The following is a 25,177-nucleotide window of genomic DNA, read 5'->3' as shown; positions in this document are numbered from 1 at the left end:
CTGGAGAACGTTCCATGTGCACATGGGAAGAATATGCATTCTGCGGGGGTTGGGTGGTGTGTTCTAAATGCATCTAGTAAGTCTAGGCAGTTTACTTGCTGCTCAAGTCTTCTGTTTCCTTCTCGATCCTCTGTCTAGTTATTTGCTCCATTATGCGAAGTGGGGTTTTCCAGGCTCCAACCACTACCTCTGGTCTGCTTATTTCTCTCTTTAAATCTGTGTTTGTTTTTTTTTTTTGCTCTGTTGTTAGATGTATGTTTATAACTGTTCATCTTCTTAACAGACTAATACTTTTATTATTATAAAATGTCCTTTTTGTCTCTGATAACATTTTCTGCTTTAAAGTCTCTTTCAGGGGGCGCCTGGGGGACTCAGTGGGTTAAAGCCTCTGCCTTCAGCTCGGGTCATGATCTCAGGGTCCTGGGATTGAGCCCCACGTTGGGCTCTCTGCTCAGCAGGGAGCCTGCTCCCTTCTTCCCTGCCTCTCTGCCTACTTGTGATCTCTGTCTGTCAAATGAATAAATAAAATCTTTAAAAAAAAATAAATGAAGTCTTTTTCAGTATCAGCCACTCCGGCTTTCTTATGGTTGCTCTTTGCAGGACAAATCTTTTTCTATCCTTTGCTTTCAACCTATTTCTATCTTTGAATAGAAAGTTTGCCTCCTGGGGGGTACCTCCCTGGCTCAGTCAGAAAAACTCCTGATCTCAAGGTTACCTGAGTTCAAGCCCCATATTGAGTGTGGAACCTACTTAAAAAAAAGGAAAAAAGAAAAAAGAAAAGAAAGTATGCCTCCTGCAGGCTGCATAACAACTGGATCTTTTTTAAAAAACCCAATATGACAAATCTGTTTTTTGGATGAACTGCTTTAATCCATTCATATTCAAGGTTATTACTGATAGAGCTGGATTTACTTCTGCCTTTTTAATTTTTGTTTTCTACATTATCTCATGTGTCTTTTAATTTCCCTATTTCTCTTATAATACTTTCTTTTGTAGTAAGTGAACATTTTCTGGTATAACATTATAATTCCTTTAATGACTTCCTCACTGTATTTTTAAAGTTACTTTCTTTGCAGTTGCTATAGGGTTTGCCACATACATTTTAATTTGACAGAATCTTTCCAGATTTATACTAATTCCAGAGTTCCTACACAACTCTTATTCCTTCTCCCTTTTCTGTGCTATTATCGTTACACATTCTACATCTAAGACACTAACCACCCAACAATTTATTGTACAATACGTTGCATGCATTATTACACAATACAGTGTTGTAATGATTACTTATTATGTCTGTTCAAGAAGCTAAGGAAAGAAAGTAAATATTAATAGAGTTTGTTATATTGATCCTCTTACCATTTTAGTTTTCCTCATTGATTAGCGTTGATTCAAGTTACCATCCCGTATAATTTCCTTACTGCAATACAATTCTGTCCCACCCAAGATCCCACAAAATTTGGTCCCACAAAGTTTCTTTGTGCTGTTACTGTCTCAAGTACATTTCTGTATGTCACAGATTCAACAATGTAATTATAAACCTATGGTTTTACCTAACCGCTTTTTAAATTCGTTAATGAAAGGAGAAGAAATGGGCATTTATATTGTCTGTTATGATTATGTAATTGCCTGTAGTAATGCTCCTTGCTGTTCTGTGTAGATTTAAATTACTGTCTGAGGTCACTTGCTTTCAGCCTGAAGAAATTCCCTTGGTATTTCTCAAAAGGCAGAGCTATTAGTAACAAATTCTCTTTTTGTTTATCTAGAAATTTCTTTATTTCACCTACATTTTGGAAAGAAAGGTTTTGCTGCTGAGATTTTTTTTCTTTCAGCACTCTGAATAGGTTATCTCACTGCTTTCTGACCTCTGTTACTTCTGAGAAGTCGGCTATCAATCTTACTGAGATATTCTTGAACACAGGAGTTGTTTTTCTCTTGCTACTTCCAAGATTTTCTCTTTGTCTTCCAACATTTTTATCATGATGTGTCTGGGTGTAAATCTCGGAGTTTATGTTACTTCTAGTTCTTTGGGCTTCTCAGATGTGTACATTAATGCTTTTCAAATTTGGGAAGTTTTCAGCCACTATTTTTTCAAACATTCTTCTTGCTCCTTTTGGTGAATTTTTCACTCCAGTTACTTATAATTTAATAAACCACAGGACTTCCATCTGGCTCTTTTTTATATCTCCTATCTCTTTACTGATATTCTCGATCTGATGTAGTCACAAATTCTTTAGCTTCTCTTCTTTTTTTTTTTTTAATTTTTATTTGTCAGAGAGAGAGAATGAGAGAGAGAGAGAGCAGAGCAGGGGGGGAGGGGCAGAGGGAGAAGCAAACTCCCTACCGAGCAAAGAGCCTGATGTGGGACTCAATCCCAGGACTCTGGGATCATGACCTGAGCCAAAGGCAGATGCTTAACTGACTGAGCCACCCAGGTGGCCCTTCTTTTACTTCTTTAAGCATAACTTCCTTTAGTTCTTTGGCCATCCTTATATTGGGTGCTCTGAAGTCTCTTAGATCTGCTTTCTGGGCTGTCTCACAAGCAACTTCTGTTGCCTGTTTTCTTCTGTGTATGGGCTGTACTTTGTTTCTTTGCATATCCCCAATTTTATTTAAAAAATGACATTTTAAGTAAATAATTCAGCAACTCTGATTCCCCTTCCCTTTTTTCAGGGCTTGTTTTTATTTCTTTGTTCATTTCTTCAGTGACCTGGGAGCTTATTCCAGTGAAATCTATTTCTCCATGGCCTAGGGAGGTCTTTTGTGTTTTGTCTCAGTGTGTGCAGCTGTGGGCATGTTTACAGTCTCCCTGGATGACAGTGTTTTAGCAGGGCTCTCTATGGCTCTTCCCTTGATCTCTCTGTTAAGATTTCTGCATCTGGTATGAAACCCAGCTGTCAGAATCCACTAATTGCTGGCTGAATGCTCTACTTTTGACAATGCCTTGGGGCATAAAGCACTCCAAAGTCTGATCCAATTAAAACTGGGCAAAGGTAGTTTTTGAGTCTGAGTTGCTTTTGATCTCAGAAGAGCTCTGCTAAGTTGTCTGCCTGGTTCTTGGGGGTAAACTATATTAAGCTTATAGTTTAGCTTTTTGTTCTCACTTAAGAGCTAACAGCCTCCTTTTATTTGCTTACCACCAAAATCTACACTGTTTTTGAGAACACCCTTAGCTTTGAACTTCCCTACTTTCTGTTCTTACCTATTAATTCTCCTCCTGGCACTCTTCTGGTGCCACTACTCTGAGCAAGGTCAGCAAACTCTTAGCCTTCTCAGCTTGCATGCTGCATGGAGATCCTTGCATGGAATCTCTCTGTCCTATAAGTGAGTTGGGGCAAGGGCAACAGGGTCACAGAATTCTTGCTTGCCAGGCCTTGGGCACAGCTTGTGCACTGAGTGTAGTACAGAGGCAGGAGGGGGAAAGGGGCCCCTGGCATTATGAAAAATAAGTGAATTAAATGAAATAAGTCAGAGGAAGACAAATACTGTGTAATATCACTTATATGTGGAATCTAAATAAGTCAAACTCAGAGAATTAGTAGAACGCTGGTTACCAGAGAGGTTGGGAGAAATAGGAAGATAGTGTCAAAGGGTATAAAGAGTATAAAGTTCTAAAATTAACAAGTTCTGGGCTTCCAATGTACTGCGTGGTGATTATAGCTAGTAATATTTGAATGATGCTAATAAAAAAGCAGATCTTAAATGTTCTCACCACAAAAAAAATGATAATTATGTGATGGATGAGGGGCTAATGCTCTGCTGATAATCATTTTGCAATATATAAATGTATCAAATTAACATGCTACACACTTTAAACTTATACAAGGTTATAAATCTACTGTAGCTCAATAAAGTTGGGGCAGGGAGCCCCTCCCTGGCTTATAGGATACACTCATCAAGAATTCAACCTCTTCAACTTGGAATTGGAGGGGATGAGAAAAGCTAGTGGTCTGCCCTCCTCCTCAATGGTGAGAAACCATATTCCTTGTTTGGAAATCCTGTCCCCTGTTGAGGGTTGTACCCTTTTGGCCACACCTGCCCACAGTGGAACTTCCAACACGCAGGACTTCAAATGTCACAGACTATCACTGTTCTGAGTTTTAGCAGATTGTGTGGAGGATCTCCTCATTTACTGTATGCCCTTAGAACAACTTCCACAGACTTTACATGGATGGTTTTTGTCGTTTATAGGTTTTGTTTATAGTTGCCATAGAGAAAAGGTCCACAGAGCTCCACACACTGCCATCCTGGAAACAGAACTCCTCTTCACTTTTACAGTGAGAATTCCTCTATCTGTACAATCTGACCCCATCCTGCTGGCCAGAGTCAAATGTTTAAGGGTTGAGCACCTGACCCAAGATGGGCCAGAGCCCTTCACCAGGAAGCTGTTGCTGAAACTAGAAGTCCACTCATCGGAGTAGAGAAGAGAATACCGGAACCATGGAGAATGAAGAGACTTAGAAAGGACTCTCTGAGTTCCTAAGAATGCTCTGGTTATTGGATCCAGCCAATCCCTTCGCCCTGCTTTCAGGTCCACTCTGAGACAGTTCAAAGAGGTTTCTGTCACTAGCCTTCTAAAGTGTCTTAACAGTTATGATCTAGGACTTTCCTGAGGAAAATTCTACTTTGAGCAAATTTCAATTATCCTCATTGGAAAAGAGATCAAGAATGGCTCCAGGCGCCTAAGGGAAAGATCCCCCCCTCACAGAAAACCCACCCCAAGTACCTTGATTGTGTTCGGATTCTTCATTAGCTACTCGCATCAGGGCGTCCAGCACCAAAGCATTGTCTAGCCATGTGTACCACTCCTCCAGCTCCTGAAGGAAGCTAGCTGTGCCCGTTGACTCTGATACCTTTCGGGTCGCAAGCTTGCAAAGTCGCTCAACAAAGCCAGGGATGCTGAGAAGGGCCGCTGCCAAGGAGAGAGCGAAAGAGTGCATTTTCAAAACACAGACCGGCTCTGAAACCCTGAACAGTGAGCCTGTTCTTTACCTACATGATGGGAATGATTTCTAATTTGACAGTAGCTAGTTAGAGTTTCTCTGCAAAATGAAATGCTAAGCCAAAGTAAAATAGTACTTAAGATAGAGAAACAAGTTCGATAGCAGGTGCAGGGAAATAGACTCTTTTACAAGTACTGGTGGGAAAAGAAATTGGAATCACTTTAATTTTTTAATCCTGTGTGTCTTTGAGCCAGGAGGCTCATTTCTGGAAATTTCTTGCAAGGAAATAACTGATCACATGTACAAAGATATTCACTGATGTGGATTCTATAATAGCAAAAAGGTAAAGATAACTCACGTCATCAACAGCATATCGATTAAACACAAAATATCCCAATACAATAGAATACAACAGACACTGAGAATAAAGACACATATATCTTTACACAGAGTGACTCAAAAAAAATGTTTAAATTTTACTTGTTAGAGGAAAAATTATTAAACAGTACTGGCGTAAGCCCCTTTTCGTTAAAAATTTGCTTCTTTAAAATATCCGCATAATATACAGGTAAAGAATGAAAGCTATACAACAAGATGTTTACTGTGGCCATTCCTGAGTAGGAGAGGATATAAGTGCTTCTTTTAAAACTACTTCTCTGTAGTTTGATTTTCCTGTAACAAACATGTCCTACATGTACTAGCAGAAAGAAAGGAGGGTGTTTTTTTTTTGGTAGAGAAAGAAAATGAATAATCACTCTCTTATAATCACAACTCTTATTTCCCTTAATCTCATTTTGCTCACAACAGTAAGATGGAAATTCTGATCAGCGTAAGAGAACATAATACACTGTGGTGGCAGGGAAATCCAGGTGGTAGATCATGGATCTATCATTTAACCTTCTTTAAAAATAAGGGCTAACATCTCTATGTATTTCCTTATACATGTATTAAATCTTCCTGGAAGGATAGAAAACACCAGTGGCTACCAAAGGCAAAGAGAATTAGGCCACTGGAAATAAGAGTATGGGGAAATCTTTTCAATGAACACCTTTTTAAATCTGTAGATTTTTTTTGGACCACACAAATGCATCATCTAACTGAAAATTAATAAACAGGCATTTGATAATACCAAAATATTACTATTAATTTGGGGGGTATAATATGGTATTGGAGTCACTTTTAAAAAGAGTCCCTATCTTGTGGGAACACCGTGATATATGCAGGTTAAATTTTATGGTTATCTGGGATTTGCTTCAAAATAATTCAAAGTAAGGTGGGGAGGAGTGAATGGGGATACAGATAAAGAGACACTGACACTTGGGGTGCCTGGGTGGCTCAATGGGTTAAAGCCTCTGCCCTCAGCTCAGGTCATGATCCCAGGGTCCTGGGATGGAGCCCTGCATCGGGCTCTCTGCTCAGCAAACAGCCTGCTTCCCCCTCTCTCTCTCTGCCTGCCTCTCTGCCTACTTGTGATCTGTCTGTCAAATAAATAAATAAAATCTTTAAAAAAAAAAAGAGAGAGACACTGACAGTTGAAGCTAGGTGATGGGGAAATAAGTATCATCATAATGTTATATTGTCATATACTTGTCTCTGTGTGAAAAATTTATATGAAAAAAAAATTTTTTTTAAAGATTTTTATTTATTTGACAGACAGATCACAAGTAGGCAGAGAGGCAGGCAGAGAGAGAGAGGAGGAAGCAGGCTTCCCACTGAGCAGAAAGCCCGACACGGGGCTCGATCCCAGAACCCTGGGATCATGACCTGACCCGAAGGCAGAGGCTTTAACCCACTGAGCCACCCAGGTGCCCCATACATGAAAATTTTTAAAGTAAAATTCAAAAGAAAAATAAGAGAGAAAATTCTTCAAAAATAAAATAAATTACAACAAATTAGTTAGGATTATACAAAGTCATACAAATTCAGTTCCAGCACAATGCTCAGCAAATAATCTTAGGCCCCTTTCCATCCTCTATAAATTAGTGACTATACTGTCTGACCTCATTTTTTAAAAAAGCTAATTAAAATTAACTTTTCCTCAAACAGTTGAACATGGGGCGCCTGGTGGCTCAGTCAATTAAGTGGCTGCCTTTGGCTCAGGGTATAATCTTGGGGCCCTGCGATCGAGTCCTACATGCAGTGGTTTCCCTGCTCACAGGGAATCTGTTTCTCCCTCTCCCTCTGCCCCACCATTGTGCTCACCTACTCTCTCAAATAAATAAAATTGTAAAAAAAAAAAAAGTTGAATGTAGAATTAGCACATGACCCAGCAATTCCACTCCTAAGTATACCCACAAATTACTGAAAACAGGTGCCAAATTCATACACACACATTCATAGCAGCACTGCTTCAACTGCCAAAACGGGAAACAACCCAAATGTCCATCACCAGATGAATGACTAAACAAATTGTGGCATATACAAATAATGAATATTATTCAGCCATGAAAAGAAATGAAACATTGATGAGCTACAGCACAGAGGAACCTCAAAAACATCACGCTAAGTGAAAGCATCAGGATACAAAAAGTCATGTATTCCAGGATTCCCTTTATAAGGTTATCTAGAACAGCGACATCCACAACAAAGCAGGTAGCTGCCAGGGTTGGAGAGAATGGGGATGGTCACCTGTCTGACGTGTATGCAGTTACCTTCTGGGGTGATGAAAATATTCTCAAAATAGATGGAGGTGTGCTTGCACGCACTGTAAATGTACTAAATGCCACTGAATTGTTCACTTTAAGTGGTTTGTTTATGTGACATTCACCATTATTTAAAAAAATACACGGGGATAGCTTTTTTGTTTTGAGATACCATTTTTTACTTACTGGCTTGGCAAACATCCGTAAGTTTAAAAAGGCCCTAGACTGGGAATGGTATATGGGATGGGAGAAAATGAACCGGTAAGTTCTTTGCAGGGTTAATCTGTCAACACCCATCAAAGCGTAAAAGGCAAATATCCAGCACATCATACTCCATACACAAGCCTGTTATTTGTAAGAACAAAAATATTAAAATAAACAAAATTTCCATCAATCAGCGATGGGTTAGTGAATTGTGGTATGCCCATATATTAGAATACTATATAGCTGTGAAAAGGCATCACACAATTCTGTAGGTACTGGAATAGAATGCTTTGTAGGATAAGTGGGGGGCACCTGGGTGGCTCAGTGGTTTAAGCCTCTGCCTTCAGCTTGGGTCATGGTCTCAGGGTCCTGGGATCGACCCCGCATCAGGCTCTCTGCTCAGAGGGGAGCCTGCTTCCCCCTCTCCCTCTGCCTGCCTCTCTGCTTACTTGTGATCTCCCTCTCTGTCAAATAAATAAATAAAAAATCTTAAAAAAAAAAAAGATGAAGTTAAGTGAAAAAAGCAAGGGGCAGAGGGTGCTTATTTTATACTACCATCTCTACAGACAGGGAGAAGTCAATCTCTTTCCCTCCTGCATCCCCTGGACTGGGCATGTAGAGAATTTCTTGGGAGGGACACATGAGAAAATGTAACAGGATGCCATGGGGGAAGGGAACAAACTTTCTACTATATACCCACTCTCTTCTTATTATTATTTAAGAAACTTTTAGATATATATCTTACCTTTTTCCAAATATAAATAAAGGAGTAGATTCTACATGAAAATCCTCCCAAAGCTAGATTTTTACTCTCAACCTCTTTTACGCAGGATGAATGGCTGCAGTTTCTCTGTTCCTCACAGGACAGTTCCTAAGACCTATTCTTCCCACCCTGCATACTCAACACGGCCCTTCAGATGTGACTGCCCAGCATTCAAGCTTCTGAGATGCCAATCCCCACCCTGGAGATTCCAACGCCTTTGTGAATCAACTACCTCTTGAAAAAGTGATGAAAGCTAGGGGCTCTCTCCCAGAAAAAAAATCCTTGGCCCAATTATGCTCATCAAATGATACATAACCTCAGGGAACTGGCACCCAGTCTCACAGTGTCCTTGTAACTCTCACAGCCTTACTGGCAGTGAGCCACAATACTGGTTAATGTTAAACTGGTTGACAACTGAAACACAACTTCTGAGAATTTCTGCAAAAGCAGACCTTTCCTCTACTTGTTAACACATCAGTATTTTGAAATATTCCCATAAACTTTCCTCTTCAGTTTAGGCCCTGCTTTCCAGCTGAGAGGATTCTATCTATCCTATTCTATCCTGTCCTAGCTGACAGAAATCAGCGCTTCCTACTTAGCTCACGTCACCTACAAATTGATAATTATCTGGCCTGTGACTTCACCCACATTTTTGACTAAAATCTTGAATGATTTTTCCCGCTGATGAAACTATCTGTTCCCTTCTGAATGGACAGAAGAATAACTGGTAGTTCTGAGAAATCCAAAAATTTGTTAGAGCTTAACATTTTTATTATTATATGAGCTCCAGGAAGACAGTATAAATCATTTTGCTGGGCAAGAAAACAGCCACAGCTTATGAAAAACGAAACAAAAGCATGTCTACTTTCCATACTCTTATGGTCCGAATTGTGTCCCCTCCCCCAAATTCGTATGTTGAAGCCTTAATTCATAATATGAATGTATCTGGAGACGGTGGCCTTTAGGGAGGTAATTAAATGGGGTCATTAAGAGTGGGCCCTAACCCAACAGGGCTGGTCTTCTTATATGAGGAAGAGACACCAGAAATTGCTTTCTCTTTGTACATACACAGAGGAAAGACCACCTGAGGACACAGTGAGAAGGCAGCCGCCCACAAGCTAGGAAGGGAGACCTCATCAGAAACCAATGCTAATGGCACCCTGATCGTGACCTCTAGCCTCCAGAAGGGGGAGAAAATGAACTTCTGTTGTTTAAGCCACCCAGTTATGGTACCTGGTTATGGCAGCCTGAGATGATTATTATACATGGCTCTATTTAAAAGTATTTAGTACTGGAGTTCAACTGAAGCATGCCAACATTGAGGACTAGGATCTTTCTCATTGTACTTGTGATTTAATTATGTTCACCTTGGCCTTCCCAGGGCATGTGACTAGAGAAATGTGTGTGGAGTGGGAGGCAGGGCAACAGGAATTATGGTCAGAGAGCTGGGAAAGGTCAGACCCTGTACAACATGTGCCAAAATACAACATTAACTAAAACTTCAACCCAAAAGCTATAAGCAGACATCACATGTAGATTATCTCATGGATTAGCCACACAGGTATACAAGTGAACTTAGTTATTTTATGAAGACTTTCTTTTTTTAATGACCCAAATCAAAGAAACCTGGGTTTGAGGTTAACTCTCAGTTAATTAAAAAAACCAACTGACTAGAATACCTTGTCCTCCAAGAATGATAGGCAATGCTGGTTTCACTTAAGGCAGCTTATAAACAGGTATGTGAAGGTAATTGATACTAGCAGGATAAAAATAATCTGCCAGAACAGTTTCCTTAAATGGGAAAATGAGATGAAAGTGACCTAGTGCCACAGCACACACAGGTATCCAATAGTGAACATTTATGACCCTCACCTTCCTAAGCTGTGCAAAGGGGATGCGAACCTCTATTTCACAGGGCTACTTGGAGGGTAAATAAAATCACTCCTAGCTAATGCAGTTAGCTCAGTGTTTGCTACATAGCGGGAACTTAACAAATGTGAGCTTTCGTCAGTGTGTTTAAATCAGCTTTAAGGTATAATTTAGTTATAATAAAATTCACATGTTTTTAAGAATGTATATTTTATGATTTGCTAAAATGAGCACTCCTTAAAAGTCATAAGAAAGGAGGGGGGAAGGGAAGAAAAGCCTACAAAGACCAAGGGAGGGCCTCGGATCTATGTAATCAGGAAGAAAAACGAGCCTGGAGGGGGAACCATGAAACTGGGGTTCACAGAGTCATATATTTCTGTTTTTACATATGACTAAAATGTGTAAAATTATATTCTTTAATAACTAGAAATACAGTTCTGACCATTTGGTGTTCGTAACTCCAATGCTCACAGAGTTAAGGAAGGACTCACATTCAGTAGTCAGAAGCGAGGCTGCTGTGTGGCTCTTAGTAAGTGTGCAGAGCCGGGCCTGGGAATGCACACATCCGGTCACCCAGACTTCAGAAACAAAATATTGTTTTCAAAGCATCATCAGGGCTGCCACAGGACGATCATGGCTCTCTACTGCTGCTTTTTAATGCTAAGTTTTTATTATTTCACCTCGGTTATTCAGTTAACCCTGAGGGACACGGCTATATGTTACTGCAGTCTGTTGATGTTTAAGAACTAGGTTTTAAGACACATAAATATTATAGTTCAAATATGGACCATCTATGCTCTTACAACCAAAACAGATAGATGCCAAATTTCCCCCAAATCTGCTCAGACCAGCATAGAAATAGAAAAAAAGTTCTCTTGCTACCAAAAAAACAGTAAGTAGGGAACTAACATACTCACATGGTTCTAAAATCAAATATATAAACAAATACAATAAGAAGTCCTACTTCCGGGGTGCTTGGGTGGCTCAGATGGTTAAGCTTCTGCCTTTGGCTCAGGTCATGATCCCAGGGTCCTGGGATTGAGCTCCACAGCAGACTCCCTACCAGAGAGTCTCTGCCCCACCCCCAATCATGCATGAGTACGTGCTCTCTCTCTCTCACACACACAAATCTTAAAAAAAAAAGTCCTACTTCTGCTGTTGTCATCTACTTCTCGTCTAGCCACCCCCAATAGGTAATCATTTTCAGTTTCTTATGCATGCTTTCAGTTAATGCATAGTACATATGAGCAAACAAATACATCTGATCATATTCCCCCCATCTCTGCTTTACCACACAAAGTATCATACTATACACACAGCTCTGCATTTTCCTTTTTAACAGTAATACATCTTGAAGATATTTTCCTGTTTCAATACACAGAGATCTTCTTCATTCTTTTTTCTTAACAATTTCCCATTACATAAATATTCTAGAAATTAAGTGGCCTCTTGTTTCTGGTCTTTTTGTGACTATAATGTTGCAATGAATGACCCTGAATATACATATCCTATATATCTGTAAGATAAAGACCCAGAAGAGGCTTAGTGATCAAAAGATAAGTGTATTTGTAATTCTGATAAACAATGGTTCTTAACTTTTTTTTTAAAGAGAGAGTGTGGGGAGAGGGAGAGAAAGAATCTTAAGCAGGCTCCATGCCCAATACAGAGCCTGACATGGGGCTTGATCTCATGACCCTAAGATCATGACCTGAGCTGAAATCAAGAGTCTGATGCTTACCAACTGAGCACCCAGGTGCCCCTTTTCTTAGATTCTGAATCAATTCAAAAATCGGATAAAAGTTACGGACTTTTGCGGCCCCCTAAAATAATGAAGAGATACACGCCCACACAAAATGTACATACTCTAAGTGGACCTTGGAGCCTTCACATGAATCACCCTAGAGATACTGAAAGAGTAGATAATTTATGAAGAGGTCTCAGAGCCATAGTCTCAAAACTCTGAAAACTTAGAGACCTTACCTTGGTTGATTTCAGCTGCAGAAGGCCCCAAGCTCAAGCTCTTCTTCTGCTGAGCATTTTTGGCAAGTAGTGTGTGCTTGTCATCATTCCCTGTATCCATCTCTGAAATGGTGACAGCCAGAATCCGGCAGAAATTAGCAAGCTGCTGCTGATCAAAATTGGATACTAAAGAACTCAGATTGGGGACTTCATCTAGTCGGATCATTTCCTACAGGAGACACAAACAAAACAATCCCCATGCTCAGTTCATTCGAGGCTGGATGCGTCCCTCTTCTGCATTCCCCTAAAAATGGGACCTGGTAGCTAAACCACTTAGGTCCAAATCCTGGCCCTGCAAACTGCAGTTGTGCAAATGTAGGTAAGTTATGGAACCTAAGTATTTGCTCAACTGTCAAATGGGACTGACATGCTTCATAGGACTCGTCTGAGGATTAAACCCTTTGGAGCACCACTATTCTCATTTCTCTTTGTTCATGTGACTCATTTTGCCTATTTAAAAAAGGAAAGAGAAGAAATGCCTACCACACAGATTTTATCACTCACTCACAAATTGCCATTCCTACTACAGACATTTTCTTTCTAAGAAATACAATATTTCAAATATAGCTGAAGGCCCCTGTGTATTCCTACCCAGTTGTATTCCCATCTCTCCCACCGGAGGTAACCATTATTTTGAACATTTATTATTTCCATAAATGTTCTTATATTTCCATAAAAATATATGGTATTAAAGCAAAGGAAACCACCAACAAAACAAAAAGGCAACCTACTGAATGGGAGAAGATATTTGCTAAGGATACATCTGATGAGGGGCTAATCACCAAAATATAAAGAACTCACACAATTCAACACCAAAAATAATCTGATTAAAAATGGGCAAAGGACCTGAATGAACTCTTTTCCAAAGACATCCAGGAGGCCAACAGACCCATGAAAAGATGTTCAGCATCACTGATCATCAGGGAAATACAAATCAAAACCTCACGCCTGTCACAATGGCTAATATTAAAAAGGCAGGAAATGAGAAGTGTGAGAGAGGATGTGGAAAAAAGGACCCCTCATGCACCACTGGTACAAATGTAAACTGGTGCTCCCTCTGTGCAAACAGCTGGAGGTTCCTCAAAAAATTAAAAGCAGAAATACCATACGATCTAGTAATTCCATTACTGGGTATTAACCCCAAGAAAACAAAAACGATAATTGAAAAAGATATATGCACCCCCTACGTTTACTGCAGCATTATTTACAATAACCAAGTATAGAAGAACCCAAGTGTTCATCCATAGATGAATGGATAAAGAAGACATGGTATACATATCTGATGGAATATTATGCAGCCATAAAGAATGAGATCTTCCCACTTGCAAGGACGTGGATGGATCTAGAGTATAATGCTAAGCAAAATAAGTCAGAGAAAAGGCAAATACTCTATGATTTCACTCATATATGGAATCTACAAAACAAATGAACAAAACAGATAAAGACTCAAATACAGAGAACTGGTGGTTGTCAGAAGGGAGGGGATTGGGAGGATTGGGCAAAATAGGTCAAGGGGATTAAGAGGTACAAACTTCCAGTTATAAAATAAATAAGTCGTGGGGATGAAAAGTACAGCATGGAGAATACAGTCAATAATACTGTAATAACAATGTATGGTGACATCGTGGTCAGCATGGCTTCATGTATAAAATCACTGAATCACTATGCTGTAGACCTGAAACCAATATAATATTGCATGTCAATTATACTCCAGTAAAAAATAAACCAAAAAATTAAAAAGCATATAATAGTGTTTTATATGCAGTGTGAATGCTAAATTATACCTTACTTTTTTGTCAACACTGGATTTTTTTTTTTTTTAATTTAGGTCACTTCAGATAAGAAAAAGTTAGTACGTCTTTTTTAACGCTTCTTTATTTTTAAGTAGGCTCTAGGCCCAATGTGGGGCTTGAACTCAGGACCCCGAGATCAAGGGTCACACATCCTACTGACTGAGCCAGTCAGACATGCCTCAACAGTGGGATTTAACTACTCTGACAGAAGTAGCTCTAATTCATTCATTTTTCACTGCTTTACCCCACCATGTATTTAAACAAACATATATATGGATGTATGTTTAGGTGGACTGTAATTTTTCACTATTAAACACTGTTGCAATGACCATTCCTATAGGTGTCTCCCTGTGTATGTGCACATGTAACCAATTACCTAGAGTAAGTGACAGCAGGCGTTCTTGTCTTTTTTTACTTTAACAGGAATATTTCCAAAGTTTTAACATGAAGTTTAATGTCTACTTTAAGTTTTGATATCCTATGTCAAACTAATGAGCTTTCCTTTTATTCTTAGCTTTTATCATAAATGACTATTGAATTTTACGAAATGCTTTTTATTTGGCTACATTCTTTTTTTTTCTTCTTTAAAATCTGCAAATGTGGGGCACCTGGGTGGCTCAGTGGGTTAATCCTCTGCCTTTGGCTCAGGTCATGATCCCAGGGTCCAGGGATCGAGCCCCGCATTGGGCTCTCTGCTCAGCAGGGAGCCTGCTTCCTCCCTCTCTCTCTGCCTGCCTCTCTGCCTACTTGTGATCTCTCTGTCAAATAAATAAAATCTTAAAAAAAAAAAATCTGCAAATGTGCATTACATGAGCTTCTCTTCTTCTGAAACATCCTTATATCCTCAGATTATAGCTACTACCCTTCATCTCACTAATTCACTTCCACTAGACTGGGTACTTCTCTATCACTGCACATGTCACAGGATCTTGTGATACCTGTTCCTCCATTTTCAAACAAACTCACACTACATTGAGGGAGCTGTATGTCTTACTTTCTTTCCAGAGCCTCAGCACATAAGACTTGGTAGCAAGGGTCTCAGTAAATGTGAACTGAACAAGTGAACGATTCCCAGAAGCCCCCATGACCTCCGCTCTTAACTCTGGTAATGAAGAACAGGAGTTTGCTGAGGGGCTATTTGGGAACAGCTGCTTCGACCTTTGCCTTCTCCTTCCCCCAGTACACAAAAGTTAGCAATTTTTTTTTTTTTAAGATTTTATTCATTTGACAGAGAGAAACACAGCTAGAGAGTGAACACAAGAAGGGGAAGTGGGACAGGGAGAAGCAGGCTTCCCTCTGAGCAGGGAGCCCGACGTGGGGCTCCATTCCAGGACCCCGGGACCACGACCTGAGCCGAAGGCAGACACTCAACAACTGAGTCACCCAGGCGCCCCAAAAGTTAGCGTCTGTTATGAGAGGAAACTGTAACTTTCAGTCCCATTCCTCTAGCCCTAACTTAGTGTATGGGTCACAAACCAGGTCCCACTGCCCTCCAAGCCCACTTCCTGTGTCATATTTTAATATCTGATACATACAACATATGTTATGAGGCATAACCAAGTGAACAGCTGTGTGTATCTTTCCTATCACATCTTCCACACACTCTGCCAGAGGTAACCACAATCCTGAATTACTTTCGTTTTGCTGTTAAAAAAAATAGTTTTATACGTATGAGTTGAGTTTGCTTATTTCAGAGCTTTATAAGAATGATAAGACTAGGGGCACCTGGGTGGCTCAGTCAAGTAAACATCCAGATCCTGGTTTCCGCTCAGGTCATGATCTCAGGGTGATGAGATCAAGCCCTACACTGGTACCTCCGTGCTGAGCTTGGAGCCTGCTTAAGATTCCCTCTCTCTCCCTGTGTCCCTCCCCTGCTCACACTCTCTCTAAAAAAAAATAAAAATAAAAAGATACTACGGTCTTCTGCAACCGACTTCGATCTATTTCTACAATTTAGCTATGTTGCTGCCTATAGCAACAGCTTATTCACTTCCGCAACTCTACAATATTCATTGTGTGAACAGAGAAAATTTATCCATTCTCCTGTTGATGGATCATGGATTTGGCTTCAGTTTTTAACTCGGAAACAATACTATAAACATTCTCATGCATTTCTTGATGGACATGTGCAGGAGTTTTTCTGGAGCGGTGGCTTCTAAACCATTCTGACAATGTCCAAGAAGAAGAAAAAATTTCCATCACAACCCAATAAAACATACATAACTATGTAACAAAAACTTAAATAATACCCTTACATGACACACTTGAATCTTTTCTTTTTTAGCTGGTAGACTTAATGAATGAATGGATTTCACAACCTCTTGGCTTTGATGTAGTGTTTTCACTTCTAAGAACTACTGTTCTGGGATTGAGTTTATCCACAAGCATGCCTGGACATAGACTATAGGTGACCCAGGCACAAGAATGATGTCTCAGCCCTCAAGGTAGTGCTTCCCTAGGTGCTGGGTCACAGGGAATGCACATATTCAACCAGAAAACAAAGAAAGATGAATAGATTCTGCAGAAACAAAAAGGTATCAGCAGTACCTAAGTGATTGCAATGATATACATTCTTGGGGTGCCTGGGTAGCTCAGTTAGTTAGGCATCCGACTCTTGATCTCAGCTCGGGCTTTGATTTCAGGACTGTGAGTTCAAGCCCCATGTTGGGACCCCATGCTGAGCATGGAGCCTACTTTAAAAAAAAAACAAAGCCAAAGAAGGAAAGAAAGGCTGATGATACACATCTTCACCAACATTTGCGCTTGCTCTCTCTCTCTCTCTCTCTCTCACTATGGTCTTTATTTGCATTTCCCTGATCATCAATGAAGTTAAACATATTCTTTTTATGGATTGTTTCTCTTTTGTGAAATGTTTGTTACTATCATTGCCCACCCCCCCCACTCCCTTTTCTTTACCAGGCAATTTGTCTTTTTCTTGGTGATTTGTAAGACCTCTTGATAAATTCTGAATACCAATCCTTTGTTACATGGGTTACGTATACCATTTCCCAGTTTGTGGCTTGGGTTCCCATTTTCTTTATGGTGTCTATCCCCCTTTCAAACTGCACCAAGGTAACCATGCCTAGCAGAACTCATCACTATTTTTGGTAACACACAAAAAATGAGCATGTCAGGGCACAAGGGACAAGCAGGAGAAATCAGGAAGGAGCAATCCCAGACTCCCATGCTCAGACTGCCAGGGAGTTTGGTGTTTCCGCCCTGGAAGCCCTCTTTCACACACTGGCTGGAGCATACAATCATTGGAAAAATAACAAAGCCTTTTTATCAAAGGGTACAAAGGGTCTGTCTGGGACCTGCACACATCTCCAGTGTGTTCCTACAGACAATGGGCCACTTATGCATCTTCCGCCTGTGCATGACAAGCAGGGCCCGGGGAAAATGCAGCAGAAAGACAGAAATGAAAGCTGGGGTAACCACAATGCACGTGGGTAGCCTTTTCCCTGCAACAGCAATTCTAAGAGGCTGCTCCTGCCTCCTCAGTTGTAAGAGGAAGAAATATGCCAGCCTGCAACAACATGGAGGCATGGAACAAAGACTGATCTTCACCCAACGTGGGGCTTAAACTCACAACCCTGAGATCAAGAGTCCTATGCTCCACTGACTGAGCCAACCAGGTGCTCCTTTGTGTGTGCGTGTTTTTTTTAAAGCATATTCTGGATCTTTTGAATGTCCATCTTATGACCAAGTGGCAGGATGTCAGTGCTCACATCTGTGTCCTCTATGCTGATATGAATTAAATTTTAACTGTTGAATACTAATGAGAATAAACAGAAGTGGACTTAATAAATAAAAGTCAAACATCACCACCTAATGAATGAAGGTTTCACAGCATTCAAATAAAGAAATACGGTAGGAAAATGGAGTCATTACATAGCATACAGTAGTGTAAGTATGCTACAAAGATCTTGCAACATAATAATTAATGAGGGGCAATTTGATTTTGACAAAGTGGCATTAGCCATCATATTAAAAACAAAGTCAATCTGAACTTTTGAGTCTTATCATTAGATCGATTTCAATTTATATACTGATTTAGGTTTTACTGTCATTTAAAAACCACCAAAAGGAGTATGACCTAGGTTTGTACTTGAACATATTTAAGTAAAAAAAAGTTAAATATATTCTTATTATCTATATTATATTATATAATATATATTACCTATATTATATAAATATAATATAAATATATATTAAATATATTAGGAATATGGAAAAATTTCCTTTAAAAGAGCTCTGTACATCATTCAGGTTTGAGAATCCAATTGTCTGACATACCCTCCCCCGTCTGGTCACCCACCTGCTAGAAAACATAGCTTACCTTTTTAACCCCCAAAATATCTTCAATGAGGGTTGCTGTTTGTAAGAATGTTTTCTTACTCGTCATCAGTGTAAACAGGAAGATCACAAAGTCATTCTTTTCTGCCAAACGCTTTGTAACTCCTTCCGTCTATCACAAGGGAAAAGGAGAGAAATGGCAAAATAGGTTATAATCACAAAATAAAACATGAAAAACAAGGTATCCTCCTTCTAGAAACCAGAAAAGCAATTCCAACCTACATCTGGAATTCTCGGCAGAGGCCTTAAATCACTAAAACTATATACAAAACACTGTGTGCAAATGCATTTTGGGGGGAGGGGTTTTTTCATGGTAGGTCCATCATAGGGTCTTGACCTAGTATCTGCCTAGTAACCAAACGAGGAGCTACAAACAAGCATCCAGTAGGCCAAGTTTTATTTGGCCAGCGGTATATTTTAAATTTGGAATGTAAGGCAGGACACGCTTACTCCAGGTCAGCAACAATTTGCACAAGTTTCCACCCCAAAGCAGGCACTGTCAGACATTTCTTGGTTTCTGCCTAATCCCTGAAATTAAGCCACATCAGCAGAGTTGGACCATATCATTCTATGTTCTTCACATTTTTGTTACCTTTCCTTTTCTTTCTTTCTTTCATGAACTGTGTTTTGCGGGACTATTATTAAGTGTCATTAATAACAAACAGCCTCATAAAACTAATGACTATAGGGAAGTTGCCAATGATGGAGTCATTACATCATACACATATTTTTTAAATTAAGGACAAGTTCTTACTGACCTTAGCTGCAAAAGTAGTTGTGTATTAGCTGAACAACTAGTTTACTGTTATCTTATCGGTCTGCGCCTATCTGTCCACTACAGACACGTAGCTACTGAGCACCTGAAACATGGCTAGTGTGAACTGAGATGTGCTTAAGGTATAAAAAACACACTGGATTTTGAAAGCTTACTATGAAAAAGGAGGTAAATATCCCAATAATAATTACTTACATTATTTACATGTTGGAATAATCTTGATATACTATGCTAAATAAAATACATTATTAAAATTAATCTCACCTATTTCTTCCTACTTCTTTTCTTCCTTTCTAAAAAAATGTGGCTATAAGGAAATTTATAATAATCTAAGTGGCTCACACTGTACTTCTGTTGCATGGGACTATTACAGATGCTGAACTGTCTAAGTGTTGAAACTTACTTCCCTATTTATGTTGATTGATAAAAAGCTTAAACCAAAATGTGTGCCCCATCCAGACGACAGAAGATTTTTTGGGCAGCCCAAATCCTGCATACATGTTATACCCTCAACTTGTTCTACACTCTTCTTTCTTACCTACTTCTAAATATAGGATTCATGATCTTGGTAGATTTTACATATCACTACAAGAACACCTGACATCTCTTTCTGAATGAGGCAAGAAATGAAATGGAATTAAATGTTCCATTGTATTTTCATAACATGTAAGTTTCGCTTCTATAGGAGCCTCTTTGTTTCATTCTGGTGTGTATTATGATTCACTGCATACCGGTGACCATGTAAGTTCCTAAAAGATAGGTACTGTGTCTTACAAACACTAGCACTTGTATGTTGCTTTACAAAGTGCTTTCACATCTCACTTAGTCCTCACAACAAGCCTACGATACTATTAAGATTACTGACTGCACTGTCCAGATGAGAAACTAAAGCTCAGGGAGGTAAATTAAATAATCACTGAGCCAGGCACCAGAACTCCAAATCCAGTTCTAGCACTAAGTGCTAGGCTTTTTCCTTTCTACCAAATTGCTGTTTTAGTCACTATTCTTTCCTTTTTTAGGGGTCAATCAGAGTCTCCTACTTACTACGCTGGTGGGGCTTTTGCTTTCTAACAAGGAAAATGAAGGAAGAGAAATAATGGAATTAAAAGGAATCTTAGGGTCGCCTGGGTGGCTCAGTGGGTTAAACCTCTGCCTTCGGCTCAGGTCATGATCTCAGGGTCCTGGGATCGAGCCTCGCATCAGGCTCTCTGCACAGTGGGGAGCCTGCTTCCCCCTCTCTCTCTGCCTGCCTCTCTGCCTACTTGTGATTTCTGTCTGTTGAATAAATAAAGAAAAATCTTAAAAAAAAAAAATCTTTAAAAAAATAAAATAAAATAAAGGAATCTTAAAGATGACATACACTCTTCCAGTGTATCTATAAATGATAAATGATGATTGTTCAGTATCTGCTTGGACACCTCCAGGGCTAAAGGAGATTGCTATCTGCTACAGGAGCCCTGATTCTGAATTTCTATAAAATTCTGCCTCCCCACAATTTCCACCTGCTGGTCCTGGTCCTCAGGCCCACATAAGTCAGTCCGATCCCTGCATGTCTGAGAACAGCTTTCACGTCCACCCCCGCCCCTTGAACTTTCCCTTCTCAAGCACTGCAGATGCGGTAGGAACATAACTGGGCCCCCAAGGGCAGGTGTACTTACACAGACACACGTATTATACAGGATGCTCAAACAGTCCTTGGACATTTCATCACTTACTGAAAGTGAAGGGAGGATAACTGGTTATTTTTCTTACTGAAAAGATGGCATAATAGAATTAAATTTTTCAACCTAAGAACTGTTCCTCACAATCCCCTTCAAGATGCTTCTTTTCCTTTTAGCATACCTCTTTCCAGTCCTTGCTTACCAAAGATTTTCGTGATGCCCATCAGAACCTACAAACCAATTTGTATACTGATTTTTGGTTTGATGCAGTAGCTGTTTTCTACTTAAGCTCCACAGTCTTCATACTTTCAACCTGTGTATCATCTCTTAATAGCCATGTTCCCTTTGTAGTTTGCTTAGAAGATATCCAAGGTTTTGGGGGGATTTTTGCTATTTAAATAGACTAAAAACAATCCATTTATGTAGTCTTTCTATGCCTGTGTTGCATTGGTTCCTCAAGATACATTTCAAAAGCAGAACTGCTAGAATCCAAAGTATAAGCTTCCTGATTGCATGTCATAAATTTCCACTGAAGGTTGTCCTAGCAGCAAACAAGGGTATCATTTTTACTAAAGACTCACAAGTGTGTTTTTGTTTTGCTTTGTTATTTCTGTTGGGGAAATGTCTTTTAATGCCTGACCTACTAACTCCAACAGAGAACTAGCTACTTCTCCGTGAGCAAGAACAGAGGAATACGACAAAAAGGAAACATTTTTAGGACACCTGAGCCTGGAGAGGATAAAACTGAGTATGAACCATCAATAAAGTGTTTTTGCTCAGCATTACTTTTATTTTTAAGAACTACTTCCATTCATTCCTATGCTGCCACAAACTCTGAAATGTTAGGTCTCCCTCTGAGATGTCAACGGGTAGCCCTGCCAAGCTAGCTTGACCAGAAGGGTTATCTGATAAAATCTGCAGACAGTGCAGATGTCCCGTATCCCTTATCACTACCTTTCAACCTGTGGGGGCTTTTTTGTTTATCTCATGACTTCAGAGCAGGATGGAATACCAGATCAGTTCATCTCTGCATTTCTAGACCTTTCATTTTCAAAGGGAATTGCGATTCACTCACTCATCAATTATTTATTCAGCACCTACTCTATAGATGATAAAGAATCCACAGTGGTTGGGGGTGGGGGAGAGTCTCTAAACCTAGTAGGAGAAAGGGAGAACAAATACACCAACAAGTAATTACAAGATGCAACTTGCTATCAGCTTAGACAGAGAACACGAAGAACCAATTTAGATAGAGTACAAAGCTGAGACATCAAAGACGAATATGAACCTTCCTAACCACTGCTGCACATAAAAATGAGGCCTTACATAAGATGTTCTGGTTAAGGGGGGGGGGATTTTTTTAAATTAAAAAAAATATGTACTTTTCCTTTTGCCTCATTACATCCAAGAGAGCAAGATGGGTCCCAGCAGCTCTCCAGGAGCCATGCTAGGAAGTTTGTCCAGAGTTCTCCTTCTTGCCGCCTATGCTCAAACTGGTAGAATCTGATCAGGATATACAGCCTCAATATGGGCCACCAGTGTTTCTGTCAGTACACGAAGGATACAGGCTTCATTAAGTTGGATTAAGTGAACTTCTTTGAATGGGTCAGCCAAGATACCTACCTTACCTGCAGATATCCAGGATACCTACCTTAATGCTACCTCATTGTATATAAAATAAAAATACTTCAATTAAAAAAAAAGGTATGGTGTTTGTAGAAGGGCATTCATCAAATGTTAAAAGTGATTTTTGGCATGTGGTAAGTATGTATGTATGTATGTATCTCTGTGACCTCTGGCTTATGCCAGAGTGCTCTTACTTTTTTTTCTTAATTAAATACTGAATACCTAAAAATAGTATTTGTAACATGTATAAGTTACAAAAAGGAATAACAGAATACCCACAGACCCATCACCCAGCTTAAGAAATAATGTGCTGCCAAAACACTGACTTTCTAACCTTTACCATTTCCGATAAAGACTAAATTTTCTTACCAAGAGCATGTATCACCCTTACAACAACAAAAAATAGATATACTTTTTAAAACAAAACAAACAAATATCTTACCAGGTTATTCGTTACTCCCTCAATAAACTAGATAGGAGAAATAAGACTTTCCAGAGAAAACCCAAAAGCTGGGCCCATGACAATTAGAAACTACAGTGATGCAATTCATTTAGCCCAGTGGCTTTCACACTTTTTCTTTTATAGCCCCAGATCTGTATTTCTACCTAGTACAAAATGAAGAAAGAGAGCTCTTAGGTCGGGGGTGGAGAGCACATACTGGAAGGCAGACCCTCACTGCTGAGCTAGGAGTAGGAAGAAGAGAAGTCTCTGGAACCACATCACAATCAGCAAGCTGGGAAGGAGGACCAGTGGCTCGCAAGTATACTTACTTTTCAGTTTCTGTCCCCGGATAGAGATCGTAGGCCTCATAAGAATTTCTACAAGGAGCTATATATTTAATAAAAAAAAAAAAAAAAAAGAAGAAGAAGAAGAAAGGAAGAAAGAAAGAAAGAAAAAAAGGAAACAAAGAAAGAAAAGAAAATTGGGTAAAATGTTCAAAATAAACTCCAAGCACAACTTATAAAACAATTTTTGCCATGACAAATGATGACCCAAATACCTGTCGCAGTACTAAAAGACCCTCTGGTTCCCAACACAGACACAAGGCAGTGAGGCTCGTGGGAATGAGCACTGTACCAAGGGTCAGGAAACCTCAGTCACAGCTCAGCCACCTAGTCCCCATGTCAGCTTGGGCAAGTCAATATCCCTCCATGGCCTCAGTTGAGATAATGAGATATTTAAAAAAATAAGCACGTTGGACTAGATAATCTCTGGGATCCAATGCGGTTTTAATTTTTTAAAAGCTATAGAACGTTATCACTAGGATTCCTCTTTTGCTTTAAGAACATTTACATTCTTTTACAGACATAAGTTAATAAAAACAGAATCTCAAAAGATACACCTATAAACGTTAATACAGATTTCTACAGGGGATGGGGATATTATGCATTCATTTTACATTTTACATACTTTTAATACAACACATAATTTTTGCTTAAACTCTTTACAATAAGCATGGATTTAAAAACCCATTCAACTGTGACAAAGGACAGTTTATTATGAGAAAAGGGTCAATCCATCAGGAAGATAGGTGCATGTATTTATAATTGTTCTAACAACAAAGCCTCACAATACATGAAGCAAAAGCCGACAGAAGCAAAGTACAGACAATTCAAAAATAACAGACACTTCAATATTCCACCTTTAATAATGGACAGACAACTAAGCATCACCAAAGAAACAGGAAGACTCGAACATTATTAACCAACAAGCTCTAACAGACATCTATAGGGCATTTTGCCTAGCAACAGAATATACATTCAACTCAAGCACACATGGAATATTTTCCAGGATAAATCTCATATTACACCATAAAACAAGCCTTATAAATTAAGAGGCATTGAACTTATCAAAGCATATTCTCTGAGCACAAGGAAATGAAATTAAAAATAACAGAAGGAAATTCACCAAAGTGGATAACTAAAAAACAAATCCTAATTTATCAATGAGTTGAAGAAGAAATCACAAGGAAAATTGGAAAATATTTTGAGATAAAAGAATAGTTAAACTTATGATACAGCTAAAGCAGTGTTTAGAGGGAAATTTATAATTTTAAGTACCTATACTTAAAAAACAAAAAACAAAAAAGAATTCTCTCAAACCAGTAACCTAACCTTCTACATTGAGACATTGGATAAAGAGGTACAAACCCAAAGCAAGCAGAAAAAAGGAAAAAAATAGAATTAGAGTAAAAACTAATTTAGTAGGGCACCTGGGTGGGTCAGTGGGTTAAGCCTCTGCCTTCAACTCACGTCATGATCTCAGGGTCCTGGGATCAGGCCCGCATCAGGCTCTCTGATCAGCAGGAAGCCTGCTTCCCTCTCTCTCTCTGCCTGCCTCTCTGCCTACTTGTGATCTCTCTCTTTGTCAAATAAATAAATAAATCTTAAAAAAAAAAACTAATTTAGTAAAGATTAGAAAATAACAGAAAATCAACTATATAACCACTGACCTTACAGAGAACAAAAATTACCTTCCTTCTGATGGACACGTTTAACTACTATACATGAAGCTACACTAAGCATCTT

At 39.3% G+C, this 25,177-nt stretch overlaps 1 protein-coding gene and 1 pseudogene across 1 annotated transcript in view; one reads left to right on the top strand and one right to left on the bottom strand.

The window, feature by feature from the left end:
* TRPC4AP (transient receptor potential cation channel subfamily C member 4 associated protein) overlaps positions 1-25,177 on the bottom strand; it is a 70,373-nt gene that overhangs the window by 22,418 nt on the left and 22,778 nt on the right. The window contains exons 4-8 of the mRNA XM_032858816.1: positions 23,420-23,477; positions 21,020-21,075; positions 18,570-18,698; positions 12,399-12,606; positions 4,724-4,909 (exon numbers count right to left, since the gene is read on the bottom strand). Coding sequence (XP_032714707.1) covers positions 4,724-4,909; positions 12,399-12,606; positions 18,570-18,698; positions 21,020-21,075; positions 23,420-23,477 — 637 coding nt within the window. The remainder of the gene's footprint in view (positions 1-4,723; positions 4,910-12,398; positions 12,607-18,569; positions 18,699-21,019; positions 21,076-23,419; positions 23,478-25,177) is intronic.
* On the top strand, positions 21,953-22,714 carry LOC116868706 (annotated as a pseudogene).

This window comes from Lontra canadensis, unplaced genomic scaffold, assembly GCF_010015895.1.
Source record: "Lontra canadensis isolate GAN:19392208 unplaced genomic scaffold, GSC_riverotter_1.0 scaffold16, whole genome shotgun sequence".
Taxonomy (NCBI): domain Eukaryota; kingdom Metazoa; phylum Chordata; class Mammalia; order Carnivora; family Mustelidae; genus Lontra; species Lontra canadensis.
This window is presented reverse-complemented; position numbering and strand designations above follow the sequence as displayed.